We start from the raw sequence: 15,196 nt of genomic DNA, 5'->3' as shown, positions 1-15,196 counted from the left end.
GCTACACCTTCAGTTTAGGCCCCAAGAAGAGGTCCTGGATCAGTTACTTTTTTAAGGCTCCCCTTTATTAACTTGTCTTCATACTAAGTTCAAATGGATTAAAGCAGTAAAGGTGAGGAAAGAGAAATACTTGGGCAGATGGCAGAATAACTGGGCACTTACTTAATGAGGTCTACGGTTTCTGAGTACACCGAGTAAGCCGACTGGGACGCTGGGCTCTCCGACTCCATGGCAATCCCACACTCGATAAAGGACAAGGCGGCCTCCAAGTACTTAAAAGCCTTCCCAACCTTGTCTGTCTGCAGGAGGAGAACATGGTCATTGTTAGGCCAAAGAGAGACTTTTGTTTAGTTTCTCAACCACAATCTTTAACCTTAACTTCCCTCCAACTGTCTTTGTTTACTTATGGCCAGGGAAGAGTGTGAGAACAAATGAACTCAAAATGATAACCAAAAAGCCTGTTGGCTCTGACCCACTGAAAACTTTTAGAAAAATTTAGTAGGAAGAAGAAAATAATCTTAAGACTAGTCTCTCAAAATCTTGAACTACATTTTCAAACCAAGGCAATAAGTCCCCTTGCTATTAGTGTGCAGTTAACTCATTAAATAATTTTCTTGAGAAATAGATTTTTTTACACACCTAGAATGACACAGACAAAAATATCTTTGTTATGTGCTGAAGTTTATCTTATAAGCAGTAGAAAACATTATGGTTTATGAGCATCTTAGATATTATGTCTAACAACAATCATTTTATGAATTTTAGAGTCAAACCGATTATCCCATCTTCTCTGGAAGCCAGGGTTCAGTGTATAAGGCTATCCCCGGGGCTAGCAAGGAGAAACCTGCAGAGTCCCTTAAAGGGCAAGCAGAAGTCTATGAATGAAATCAGATACCGGTGGTCACCTAAACCTGAAGGCATACTGTATGTCACTTAATGCCCCCTCACTGGAGCCCAGACAGCCCCTCTGAGGCTGTAAGAAGCACAGCCTTTTCTCTCCACTTGTCATATGGACCACGTGTCATAACAGAAACTGATAAACATGACACTTCCAAGTTTGTGGTTGTTGCCAAGGCTTTCAACCTGATATGTTCAAAAAGAAATAATAAAAACAGCAAAAGATGCAAGTGGAGCAGAGGGAGATGGTGACACATCAGGAAAGAAAGATGGTGTGGGGCTACTCATGTTTTAAAATAACCTGCTTGTGGAAACCCTGGGTGGCTCAGTTGGTTGAGTGTCTGACTTCGGTTCAGGTCATGATCTCATGGTTTGTGGGTTCAAGCCCCATGTCCGTCTCTGTGCTGACATCTCAGAGCCTGTAGAACCTGCTTCACATTCTGTGTCTTCCTCTTTCTCTGCTCCTCCCCCACTTGTGCCTGCTCTCTCTCTCACAAGTAAATAAACATTAAAAAAAATTTTAATAACTCATTCTAATAAATCTTTTCTGGAGAAAGCAGTGTCAGAAAATTAGTGACAGAAAGAATAAAGATCAAATTGGCAAGCTCCAGTGAATCAGCAGTACAGAGCCTTACTGGTTTGCTTCATTGGTGAGAATTTAACTCCTCAAATTTATTTATTCAATGCCATCTCCTTCATGGAATTTTCGAGATTTATACTGGCCTTAGCGTATGCATAAAAGAAACGGTAGTAAAACAAGTTGCCTCTTTGCGGTAAATATTTTCTAAGGCCGTTAATGCAAATCTTCCTGTGCCCACCCCCTGAGGAGCTCCGGGGACAACACTCAAGCAGAAGTGTTCACACTTCCCTACTCCACAATGACTCCAATGTGGAGATAAAATACACCCCTCTATATTCAGTTGTGAAGTTAACTCCCTGGAATCCAAAACGGACCTATTTGAGACCCTGTGCAATTAAAAGGAGAATATTACCAAAAATATTATAAAGAGGCTGGTCATTCAGGTTTCTGTCCAAACCGGCGTATTTTCACAGTGAAACGAGCTACTTGTTATTTATTAAAACGAGATTCAACAGGTATAAATCAGGGCTATCCTGGGCAACCGGGGACATAAGCGCAGCTTAAGTAGGGAGAAAGAAGATGTGCAACTGTATAAATTAAAAGCAAAACAAAAACAAAGTCCCTGGACTACTGTTTGAATATGAAGGGATCTAGTGCTGAAAACATCCAATGCCAAGGCAGATTTTAGATAACCAGCTGCAAAGTACTGAGTATTTACTCTTTTACAAAACGCAAAAGGTTCTTAAGAGTTCTGGCACCTACTTTGGAGAGCTGGAAGACACACACGGGAAGAACACCCTCATTTGGTGCAGAGTCAGATGTCTTAATCTGACTCAGGCCATTCTAGTGACAGGGTGGCTTTGGAGACAGGTCTAGAGAGGTCTGTCTCTGACTCCCTTACAGCACCCAGCATAGTAAAGACTCGACAGACATCTTGCCCTGATGAATGGGGCTAAGAGGGTCTCAGTCCAGCCCTCCCTAGGCAGTCAGTCTGAGCAGAGATGTCTAGGTTGGGGCTGAAGAGCACCAGACCAGGATCTCGGTCACCACCGCAGGCTGGTCTGACTGTGATCCCCGTGGGCCTCTGGAGTGTGTAGGTAGGTCTGTATGTGAGACAACAGAGGCAACTCATGCTCTTCCCATGTGGTACAAGGTTCCATATATGATATTGGCAGGGGTTTAGGTCAGGGGAATACATTAAATAAAAAGGCCCAGAGACTTAGATGTTTAAACATAACAGAGGGCAAACAGTATCTCATTATATTGCAGCAGAAATGTAAAAACACATTTAATAATGCATGCAATTAAGAACAAAGCACCACTTTCTGAAAGTCCCAACAGCCACTGGGTAAAGAGGGTTTTTTTTTTTTTGTTTGTTTGTTTTTTAATGTTTATTTTGAGACAGAGACAGAGCATGAACAGGGGAGGGGCAGAGAGAGAGGGAGACACAGAATCCAAAGCAGGCTCCAGACTCTGAGCTGTCAGCACAGACCCCGATGCAGGGCTCAAACTCATGAACCACAAGATCATGACCTGAGCAGAAGTTGGATGCTTAAATGACAGAGCAACCCAGGCGCCCCAAGAGAGGTCATTTTTAAAAAGCATGTTTACCAAGAGTGCGATCATTACTTTCATCTTAGAATTTTACCTAACAGCATTTGGTCTGCGTTCTCGCGGCTTTACTATCTAAAAGGTTTTAATTTTGGAGGCAGACTACCTCGCTTTTTGAAATGTTTCAGGTAGAACACAAATTCATAATCTTTCAGTAGCAAAACTTCCCTTACACATCCAAAGAATTCATTCAGTGGCACAAGGAAGCACTCATGCATTAAATCAAACACTACCAGGTAGATTTAACTTCCATTCGTTTAGATATAAAACTGTCACTAGGTACGCTCTGTATATTCACCTGCACTCAGATCGAGTCAGAGAAAACAATTCACTAAAAATCCCTTACCCCTTGTTCCTCAAGACCCTGCCGATCCCACTTCTGCTGTGGCCAATGGGAGCCCTCCCCCCACTCTCCCCGCCCCACACCCCGCTGTTAGTGATATGGCCACTATAGATAACTCATCAGACAGAACACATTCCACCAAAGGGAAGAAAAGCCAAACTGACCATTAACTCTGCTCTTTGCTTCAACTTTTTGGCCTCCTTCATGTGAAAATCTGCTTGTTGTCTGAAAGAGAAGCAAAGATCAGGGGTGGGTCACAGGAACCTAGATATTATTATTATTCAGGGGCAAGAGGACCTAAGATTAAGAGAGTAGAAAGCAATGGGAAGAGACAGAGGGCAGAGGAGGGAGTCAGTAGAGAAGGGGTAGAAGGAAAGTGAACAAAGCAGGAGTGGTGAGCATCCAAGGCCTTACCTGTCAAGCTTCACTGGAGGCTTCCCTGGTTTAGAATTACCATTTGGCAAAGAAGGCACTAGAAAAGGATTTGCAGTATCTCCAGAAGATGCCTTAAAAAAAAAAAAATCATCATACAGATCACACTCCAACAGTTAAAAACACTGTCCTAAAGGTACCACCCCTCTAAATTAGACCAAAATAATAGTTCAAAAAGGAGGAAGTCAAGCACTGCACAATTTAGCTTGGTTTAGCGTTTTCCTGGCTAGATTCTACTGACACCGTAGGTTCCGACTGTACTGAGGACTAAAAAGACAGAAGACAACAAGATCCAGGAGAACAGATATTCAACAAAGCTAAACATTTTCTCTTAGTCAATACACACATACACCCAGGTTAGTGGCAAGAGAAGAACTTGTATTTGACAGGTATCTGAAAAGCGGCTAATTTTTTCCCATTATAACCAACAGTGAAAGTATTTGACATCAAATATCCAAACCAAGAACTAACCAGCTTAACCATTTTTTATTGCAAATCACCTAAGAGAAAATTAACACAAAAATCTATTCTAATCTTTCAACCTCGCGGCCACTTTATGATGAATAAACTGACATCTAAACTTGCATGGAATATTATCCATCTTTTTACTCTTCCTCTAAAAAGTAGAACTTTAAACACAAATAACTCACTGCTGCCTTATTAACAGGTGATAAAGAGTTCTGAAATTCCACCACAGGGAACTTCTCTTACAGGGAACGTAAAGATGTACCGACGGACCTGGCTCCCTAAGTCCCAGCAGCCTCTGCTTACTTTGTGCTCTGTACAGCTTCCGGATCCCTTCCCCTCCGTTCTTCTGTGCTTGGGAGCAGAGGGCTCTTTGTGGCTGCCCTTGCTACTACTGGCACTTGGGGGAGGGTCCTGGTCCGCTTCCCGCCTTGGCCTCTTCTGTGCAGGCTTGGCTGGCTTCTGGGAGGACGAGGATGAGGAGGACACAGGTTGAGGGGGGAGCATTTCCTTTTTTGAGGGCTCAGAGGAGGGCCTGGGTGTTCTGGAAGGAAACATCACTCAAAGCTGAGTTAAGGAAGAACATGAACCACACAACTTAGTTGTTAGTTGTAAGATAAAATGGCTGCTGACACCAAAAATTAAGAAATCAGACCATGAAATCCATTCTTGTAGGAAGACCAAATTTCAGGGACTTTAGGTATCTTTGAAAGATCTAGTTCTATCTATAAACAATGGATTAAGTTGTGGGACTTGTCACTAAGCTTGCAGAGTCTTCCAGAGATTGCAACCTCCCCTAACCCAGTTAGTCTTATTAGCTCCCCAACCTGTATTCTTCTCTGACAAGCGGGCAAGCCCAGCTGCCACCTCCTCCCTTCCTTCCTCCCTCCCTCCCAAATCTCTGCTGGCTCCCAACCAATGACACTATGCACTTTCTTTTGCCAAGTCATTTTGTGAAGCGATTTCTTGGCTAAACCAGAGAGTGAAGAGCAATTACTTTTTATATTCACACCTTCTTGTAACCACTCCCCTTCCCCGTAGGCCCCCCCCCCCCCCCCCCCCCCCCCCCGAAAGTAAGAGACACGGCGAACAGGCATGTACATTCCTAGTAATCTCTTCAAGAAAGAGCGCCGAACCCAGGCTCTCAGACTTCAAGTGCTGGCTCCATCTGTCAAGAATTTTGGGACTATGGAAAAGTCATTTTCTCTGTGCCTCAGTTTCCAATTGTGAAGAGTAGGGATGATAATAACAGTACCTGTCTAGTTTCTATTTAAAATGCTTTTAGAAAGGAATTACTTCCAGAAGTCCTGGAAATTTTCCATTGTTAAAATGCCTTTGATAAACCCAAAGTTTGCTACTCAATGAATTGTTAATTCCTAAAGGTCCTCATAGATGAAAGCAACATCAAACCAACTTATCTGCACACCCTACCTGGGTGCCGTGTGTCAATTCACTCCTACCACAGAAATGTTTTTGCTCTATCAAGACCCAGGAAGTCTCAATCACCTTTCAGGGCTGTTATTAATCTCTATACTCACTTTGTTTTAGAAGATTCTTTGTGGGAGGAAAAAGACGATGGCTGTGACTTGGTTTCTTTCTCCAGTCTGGCTTTCTTGCTATCATGGTCTTTCTCTGTGTCACCCTATTAGTGGAGTGTAACAAAGTATATGGTTACAAACACAGTCATAAGACAAAACAGTAAAGACTACACAGCAAAGTAACAAGAGTATTTAGACTTTTGGCAACATCTATACACACAGCAGACTTACAGGTACCTACACTATGCGTGTGTCAGGGGTGGAGGGAAACAGATAATCTAGATTTGATGAAATTTGTACTGAGACAGATTTCTGTATGAGGAAGGAGTTTTCTTCCCACCTAGGAAAGGGAGGATGTCTAAGTAATAGCTAATGACAAGAATGATGGTCTTCAACACATTACTGATATTTTTCTAAAAATAATAAAACACTCATATTCACAGGAATAACACGAGTTTATAAATGAGGATAACTTCCTTTCAAAAGAGCTGTCCACTTAACGACTACTAATTTTTTCTCTATTATTACTTAAAAATTTTTTTTTAAATATTTGTTTTAGAGAGAGAGCGCAGGAGAGAGTATGCACACACGGAAGCAGGGGAGAGGCAGAGAGAAGAGAGGGAGAGGATCCAAAGCAGGCTCTGCACTGACAGCAGTGAGCCCAATGTGGGGCTCAAACTCGGGAGCTGTGAGATCATGACGTGAGCTGAAGTCAAATGCTCAACTGACTGAGCCACCCAGATGCCTCCCTTTCTTTCCTTTTTAAAGACTGTCTTTATACCTCTCTATATAGATATGGGGACACATGCTTTTAGTTTTCAAAAAATTTGAAAAAAGTGAAGGATAAGTATAATTTGAATGAGAGAAGAGTGATGAGCAGAAGGGATAGTTAATTCTACAGAGAGGCACGTAGTCGCAAAAACACCTGTTTATACCAGCTAATGTGCAGGCTAAACATACACAATCACTAAGAGAGCAAAGAATTCTTCATGGCAAAAGTCTTTTTTCATTTGTCACCACACAGACCAAGTTTACAGCAAGTCTAACACAGACCCAGTGACTTCGCAGTGGCTTCCTTCCCACTGGTCTGGGCTCACGTGACTGCTCCGTGGGAAGACGATAAGCAGCAGTGAAGTGATGGGTGGGAGTTCTCCTTAATTCTGATGCACATTTAGCACCAAAGTCCTCCCACTGTCAGTCAGTTCACCAAGAGAGAAATCTGGGACACCGCCAGTAAAACTAGGACAATCCCTAAAAAACCAAAATCCTCTCTCAAAGCTTAACTTAAAGGAAAAAAACATTCTTCATATTAACTGATTGTGGGAGGCCTCAGTTTTCACCACAGTCTCTCACTCGTTCCCTGAATTTCTCCAAGAAAAATGAATAAATTAAGAAGTGTAGGCTCACACTCTGCCCAGACACTAACAAACAGCCTGACCCAGCTCAAGAGAAGGGGAAACAGGAAAAATGTACCCCTCCCTCCTACAGACATTCTGCACACAAATGTGCCTAAGTGTGCACATGCCTTCAGCCCTTCCTCTCTCCTTTGGAAAAGCAGTGTATTTCTTGTTTCAAAACTGATCAAAGTGGCTTAAAAAAGATACAGGTTTTTAACTTCTTGGTGTGTGCACCAGAGAGAATATTTAGAAGGATAAGCATGGGTACAGAAGAGAACTTAAATCCCAGGGAAGGCTTCCTGGAGGCTGGTTCTACGGGATCTGCACCTTCCGGACAGCCACTAGACAGCATCTAGGAAGACCTGGCCATGGATAATCCAAAGTGATTAAGTTCAAAGACAGTGCAAAAATGGGAAATGGAACTATTTTTATACTGATTAAATGATGAAGCAGTGACGTTTTGGATATACTGGATTAAATAAAAAATTTTAAATTATTTTCACTGCGGAAGCACCAGGGTGGCTCAGTCGGTTAAGCGTCTGATTCTTGGTTTCGGCTCAGGTCATGATCTCATGGTTTGTGAGATCAAGCTCATGTCAGGCTCTGTGCTGACAAGGAACTTGCTCGGGATTCTCTCTCTGCTCTCCCCTGCCCATGATATCTCTCACAAAAATAAACAAACATATATTTTTAAAAAACTGTTTTCACTGTGGGTTTTTTTTGTTTTTTGGGGGGCTATATATATTATGTATGTGTAAGAGAGAGAACCTTAAGCAGGCTCCATTCTCAGCATGGAACCAAACGTGGGGTTTGATCCCATGACCTTGGGATCATGACCTGAGTCAAAATCAAGAGTTGGACATTCAAAGGATTGAGCCACCTGGCGCCTCAAGGCTTTTTATATATATATATATATTTTAATATTTTTATTTATTTCTAGGAGAGAGAGAGAGACAGAGAGAGAGAGAGAGAGAGAGAGAGCGTGAGCAGGGGAGGGTCAGAGAGAGGGAGATAGACTCCGAAATAGGCTCCAGGCTCTGAGCTGGCAGTCAGCACAGAGCCCGACGCGGGGCTCGAACCCACGAACCGCGAGATCATGACCTAAGCAAAAGTCGGATGCTCAACCGACTAAGCCACCCAGGCGCCCCTGTATTTTTTAATGTGGCTACTAGAACATTCTAAATTACATATGTGGTTTACATTGTATTTCTAGTGGACGGTGCTGTGCTACAGTTTTCTAGAGCCAATCTGCAAACTGGGCTCTGAATTTCCAATTAACTAAGGCAAAGAAGGAATTATAAAATGTACAGGCTAAATACGATAAAAAACAAACCACCTGCTCAAAAATATAACCATTTATTACAGAAAACTGGAGAAAAAGTATGTTGGGGGACCTAGTAAGGAGATGTGATGTAAACGAAAAGGCACACCTTAAAGGCACAGCCGTTTATCCCACGGCATTAAACACGGCCAGCAGCGGAATTCTGGAGCACAATTCAGAAGAAATGAGAGGCACTGGCACATGCCAGGAGAAGCCTCCTGGGATTCTGCCCAGCACACAGTACCCCACTCAACAATTCATAATGGTAACACTTGAGAGACAGTCAATATTGGCAGAGAAGAGTAAATTGGAAATGACTGGGTTAAAATAGAACCCTACTATCCTCCTTGTCAGTTAAGAACCTACTTGTGTCCGGGGCACGTGGGTGGCTCAGTCGGTTAAGTGGCCAACTTTTGTCTTCAGCTTGGGTCATGATCTCATCGTTTGTGGGTTCAAGCCCCACACTGGGCTCTGTGCTGACAGTGCAGAGCCTGCTTGGGACCGCCCCCCCCCCGGCCCCTACCCTGCTGGTGTTTTAGCACCCTTTCAAAAATAAATAAACATTAAAAAAAAAAAAAAGAAAAAACCTACTTATGCCCAAGAATCTCTGCCACCAGTGGATCCAGTGAATTCTCCTGAGTTTTAAAGGCTGGAAAGTTGGCAAGCAGTGTAAGAAGATGGGAGATTTATCTATGGGGAAAGTCACAGAATTTGCTAAAATATAGTCAGATATTAACTTGTATATGAAGGAGTTAGCAATATATACTTTTTCCAGTGAAAGGTGTTCCCAGGCAGTTAATGGCATATAGCGTGAATTCCCAAGGCAAAATGAGGCATAAACTGTCCACAAGGTTAATTCCTTAAAAAAAAACAAAAAACACCAAACCCCAGAGGTGGAATGTGAGTTAATTTTTTTTTTATGTTTTTTTTTTGTTTTTGTTTTTTCTAGAAGAGAGACAGAGAGAGAGAGAGAGAGAGAGAGAACATGAGCAGGGGAGGGTCAGAGAGAGAGGGAGACACAGACTCTGAAACAGGCTCCAGGCTCTGAGCTGGCAGTCAGCACAGAGCCCGACGCGGGGCTCGAACCCATGAACCGCGAGATCATGACCTAAGCGAAAGTCGGACGCTTAACCGACTAAGCCACCCAGGCGCCCCATGAATGTGAGTTAATTTTTGTTTGTAGCTCTTCATGCTGCTTCGGACTACAAACCCAAGTGGCAGACCTTATATGCCACACACAAAAATAAGATTCATAGTGAGTCAATCCTCACAAACTGGACATAATCCTGACATGCACCAATCAGTGACTCGAGAAAACAGCCGAAAAACTCCAAGAAATCACCAAACAGTAAATTCGACACTAGCATTTAACAACTGCGTTGGCACTTACTGGAGTAATATACTGGTTATACTGATGTGCAGAACTTACAACCTGATAATATTCTTTAATTTAATAGAAAGTAAGCCATTAAACCAAATAAAGCAGCATTCCCCTTCTGGTGATTTTCCTCGCCCGATGGAGTTCAAGCCTGTGGGCTGAGGTTAGTATTTCTGTACACTATGCACTTGGAACCCTGTCATCCTCTGTCTGGAATGGTCACAGAGGCTTCCCCAGAGTAAGTATTAGTCAGGTGGCACAAAAAGTAAGTTTAGCAGCTGACGGGCACAGCTGAGGCCCCTGGAAGCAGGAAGCTCAAGTCTAAGTGGGTGGATTTAGGAAAGGGCCATTAAACAGGCAGCCAAGCAGTACGGAGAAATGCAGTCTCGAATTCCAAGACAGGAGGCAAGCAGTTCTTAATATTTTTCCAGGACATGAAGCCATTTGAAAATGAGACAAGAGCGAGGCACTCCCTCTTCAACGGCAAACAGACGTCTCCCTTGCCCTGTGGCCCATTCACAGATCAACCTCCCTTCCAGGGAAGCCTGTCTAAGGTTCTCTTTTTCCAGAAGGATAAGCATCTCCAACAGGCCCTGTATCTACAATAAAAGGCAGCTGCTGGCTGATGATTGGTTCCTAACTGACTTGTTTGCTTTTCTTAACCTGTTGGGTCAGGTGGCCTAGGATTACCTGCCAAACGCCACTCCACCTACAGAGCACAGTGGAAAGGCAAGTATGAAAACCATACAAGGAAGAGATGGGGGCTGTGGTGGGCCACGCTGGTTTCTGAAAAAGAACACCCCCAGGGCAGCTTCAGGCCCACCCCGGCATCTGACTCACCATTTACATACCCAAAGGTGGCAGAGGGAAAATGAAGGCAGCTTTAGGCCACAGAGTTTCTAACAGGTAGAAAGATAGTCTACCACAAGCTCTGCTATGGCAGGGAGAGATGAGGGCCATCTGAAAAGGAAACTGATGTAGAAGGGGGGGGGGCCCACTGGAGTGGCAGGAGCAGGGACAATGCAGGGACTGGGCCAGGGACGACACTCAGAGTCCATACACTGACCTTGAACTGTGACCTTGTGCCTCTCTCTAGTAATCCCCCCACCAGACAACTGTGTACCAAAAACGAAACAAAACACACACAAAAAAACAAACCCCATCACGTGTGAAAGATAAGAGCATGGCTGGACTGGGAGGGGTCGGCACACCTGAGCTCCAGACCCACTGGTTGCTAAGCAGCCAAGTGATGCTCGAGCGGTCCTGGATCACATCTAGAAAAGGGGGCAGCTGAACCAGAAACACACAGGGTCTCAGCACTCAAACTATAGGACTGTCCTCTCCCTCAGGAAAGCAAAGGAGCTTGGCAGCACCTGAGGATGGGAAAAGTGGAGAAGCCATCTTCTGGGAAATTCAGGACTTTCTAGGATGTGCCCCTGCAGGAAGGTCACTGCGATGACAACACAAAAGGAAAATGTTTTCCTTTCACCCTTCTTGTTGGTGAGGAAATACACAGGCATTAAAAATGGTTTAAAACAGCCTTCACACCACACTCACATGGTTATGATACTCTTCTCAGAGTAACTAACAAGGCGTGAAGTAATTAGGTATCAGTGACCTGAGGAAGCTTATTCTTTATAACAACATTCTTTATAAGGATGACTTTTCAAACCCTTGATTTTGAAGAATAACTGGGAATGTTGATCTCAATAGGCAATTTAAGGAAAGACAGATCTTGGAGAGAAGGAAGGAACTGAACCAATCATCCTCAAGCAATAAAAATGCACTACATCTCCTAACTTTCTTTACCCATTCACCAAAACTGACATAAATGATAGCTGTGAAATTTTATTTCACAAAATGCCAAAGCTTCTTGGTCAGTAAAGCAGCTATTAAGAAAAAGGAAAAGAGAGGCCTGAATGAATATACCTCCTTGTTCAGATATTTGTCTACACAATGGCTGGGACAGGCGGGCATTTTTTTGATCTATATAATGACTGGAATTAAATGAGATACTGCCAACAAAAGTGCCAAGAATAATGCTTAACTCACGCATGGAGCTTTAAGTGTGTTAAGTGTGTTGTTACACACTCTCAACTGCACTAGACTGTATTTCTTATATTGTGCTTCTCAACTTCCATTTTTCTTCCAAGTCTGAGAAACATAAGCTCAATTATATAAATTATATAAATGAAAACAGAAGTTGTATTTTAAATTCTAGGTTTTTTTTTTTTAATGTTTTATTTATTTTTGAGAGAGAGAGACAGAGACAGAGAGAGACAGAGAAAGCAGGCTCCGCGCGGACAGCACAGAGCCTGACGCGGGGCTCGAACTTATGAACTGTGAGATCATGACCTGAGCTGAAGTTGGATGCTTAACCAGCCTGAGCCACCCAGGCGCCTCCTAAATTCTAAACTGTAATCAGGTTGATGAAATACTGCAGTTTAAGTAAGGAGTGCTATGTCAAGTCGTGTGTATTTGCCCTAACTTTCTCCACCTCTTCTCACAGACTGCTCCCTGCCCACTCCCCCAGGTGCCACATCTGACAGCTTCAAACCAGCTGCTGTCACCCACCTGTACCATGTTAGCATTATCTTCTCATGCTTTAAAGCTGTAATGGCTTTAAGGATCTATTAACACTGAAAATATTTGCTAAATTTTGCATCAGGAAAGGAACACACTGAATTTAAGTGAAAAACTAAATTTCAGGGGCACCCTGCCGGCTCAGTCAGTACACTCAATCTCAGGGTCATGAGTTCGAGCCCCATGCTGGGCATGGAGGCTACCTAAAAATAAAAAAATAAAAAAAAAGATAAAAGAAAAGCTAAATTTCACTAATGTGAAGGATCAGGCACATTCTTCAAACTGTTCTCATTATTTCCTCAGACAGCCTTTCCTAGTGTTCCCACTTAAAATGAAGGCAATGAACAAATCATCACCATCCAAATTTGTGGAAAAGTGCTCCTGCCTGCCTTGGGGCCCAACCCCACATGCTGGGGGAGCAGCTGCACCGTGGGAAAGGCCACAGTCATGCTGAACAAAGGGAGTCTGTGGGGTCTCAACAGGAAAGGGGGAAGCCCGCCTGCAAAGGATTGCAGGTTCCTGTGACCAATATTCATACTACCTGGAACACAGCAGGAATAAAAACAAAGGATCATGATTCTTCGATCATGAAATAAGTATACAGTTGATTATTTAAAAAATTTTTTTTAATGTATATTTATTATTGAGACAGAGAAACAGAGCATGAGTGGGTGTGGGGGAGTGGGCAGAGAGAGAGGGAGACACAGAATCGAAGCAGGCTCCAGGCTCTGAGCTGTCAGCACAGAGCCCGATGTGGGACTTGAACCCATGGATTGTGAATTCATGACCTGAGCTGAAGTCAGACGCTTAACCAACTGAGCCACTCAGGCGCCCCCAACAGTTGAATTATTTTTAAGAGTATCCATCTGAAAGCTTCTAACTAGAGACACATCCTTTTGGCAAGGAACTCCTTGTTGCCTAGATCCATGATGTTGAAAAGTAGCACACGGGAGGAACTTCTCAGTGCAAAGAATTAGCTTTGTACAATCCCGGCCCTGTGGTTCTGGGCTCTGCTCCAGTGGTTCCCAGCTCCACGAGACATCAGGATTTAGAAAACACCAATGGAGGCGGGAGGGGAGGTGGGCACAAACCCTGCCATCAGCACTAAAGGCTCCCTGGTGACCGTGATGCGTAGCCAGGGTTTGGAAACACTGGTTCAGACCCCAATCCTGTCAGTATCACAGTAGAGAGGCAGTGTTCCCAGGGGCAGATCTCTCCGCCGCCTGCCAAACATTCAAGAAAGCATGCATCTGACTAAGATGGGAAGGTCATTATTTCTCCATCCTCTAATCAGAGAGATCAATTAGCTGCCCTGGTGGAGCAAGGCCAAGGGCTGGGAATGGCTTTTAGAGTGCGCAGCTCAGATCATCAGCAGGGAGAGCTTCCCTTCCCTTCATGGAGCTGCAAGCAATGCTTCTAGATGTGCACTGGGGTATGGATGTGGCTGAGAACTGTCTGGGGGAGCCTCCATTTCTAACATCCCCACCTGGTCTGTACTTCTCCCCACCCCAGCTAACGCAGAGGGGTCACTGAAGACTACACAAGATCGTGGTGGCTGGGGGTTAAGTGATTAAAAGATACCCCAGGAGGAAGGGGAGGTGAAGGAGTGTATTTCTGAACCTTTCTCATGGGTATGAGATACAGGCACCTTTTCCCTACCCAGGTCCATCACACAATTTCATCTGTGAAGTTTTACACCTTCGACAAATACACATACCGTTTTAAGGGTTCTCTGACATGAGACCATGCCCTCTTCTAGCTGAAAGAGCACAAGCAATCGGCACTGGATCCCACCCCGCTTGACTCACCAGCTGTGGTTATGGTGGTAACGAACACCCATTCATTCACGTCTCATTCAGCAAGCTTCTGGAGAAAACAGTCACCCTTTGCTATTTGATAAAGTCATGTTATATTTTTAACTTAGTGGGGTAACTGGTCGAATCATAGACTGTATGGCAGGCTTCATGATCTTTTTGTCCTCTGTTATTCTTAGCTCAATTTCCACAACTGAGTAAGAAGTTTTTGGTGGACTTGTGAGAGTGTTAAAACTTTTATCCCCTGTCAGCAGCAAAGAGCTGGCCCTTCTTGTGCCTTTCACTCTGAATCTTGGACAGATTAGGCTGGAATGCCACTGGGGGAAAAAAACCCCGCTTATCTTTCACCATGAAGAGTATCAGGGGCTCAGTGATTCAGGATACAGGAAGGAAGGAGACTGTCCAAAAGAACAGTATGTCCAAATTAACTCAGGGTCTTAAGTAATGTGAGACTTCTTTTTAATTTTTTACCCTTTTCAACTGTTTATTCCTTAAGTGAAGTTTCCAAAATTTATGATAAATGAAATTACAGATTTTTAATGCCTCACAATATACTACTACCAACGTGTACTACTCAACACGATATCCCAACCATGTATTTAATAGCTCTATAACTTTTTTATAAGGTTCTGCTTATTAATAAAAAGTCTTTAATAGAGGTCACAAATTCTAAATCCAGCAGTTTCAAATTAATGAGGTGTTAGGCAGCCATGAGTTAAAATATAGATGTAATACCGGTATTGAAAAGAATATCACAGGGGGGAAATTTAGAGTGTAGCAGTTTTTTCAGTAATTCAGAATACTAATTAACATTTTAGTTCATTAAGATTTAATTTC

The 15,196-nt window shown here is 43.4% G+C and overlaps 1 protein-coding gene across 3 annotated transcripts in view; it reads right to left on the bottom strand.

Annotated features, from left to right (window-relative positions):
- The window catches only part of AFF1 (AF4/FMR2 family member 1), a 207,602-nt gene that overhangs the window by 9,438 nt on the left and 182,968 nt on the right, over nucleotides 1–15,196 (bottom strand). For all 3 annotated transcript variants that reach the window (XM_039250545.1, XM_039250546.1, XM_039250547.1), the window contains 5 exons: nucleotides 5,867–5,970; nucleotides 4,635–4,872; nucleotides 3,846–3,937; nucleotides 3,596–3,656; nucleotides 163–299 (listed from right to left, as the gene is read on the bottom strand). In XM_039250545.1, the coding sequence (XP_039106476.1) occupies nucleotides 163–299; nucleotides 3,596–3,656; nucleotides 3,846–3,937; nucleotides 4,635–4,872; nucleotides 5,867–5,970 (632 nt within the window). The remainder of the gene's footprint in view (nucleotides 1–162; nucleotides 300–3,595; nucleotides 3,657–3,845; nucleotides 3,938–4,634; nucleotides 4,873–5,866; nucleotides 5,971–15,196) is intronic.

The sequence above is a fragment of the Hyaena hyaena genome, unplaced genomic scaffold (assembly GCF_003009895.1).
Source record: "Hyaena hyaena isolate Hyena2069 unplaced genomic scaffold, ASM300989v1 scaffold_373, whole genome shotgun sequence".
In the NCBI taxonomy this organism is placed as follows: domain Eukaryota; kingdom Metazoa; phylum Chordata; class Mammalia; order Carnivora; family Hyaenidae; genus Hyaena; species Hyaena hyaena.
Note: the sequence above shows the minus strand (reverse complement) of the source record. Positions and strands in the feature narration are given on the sequence as shown.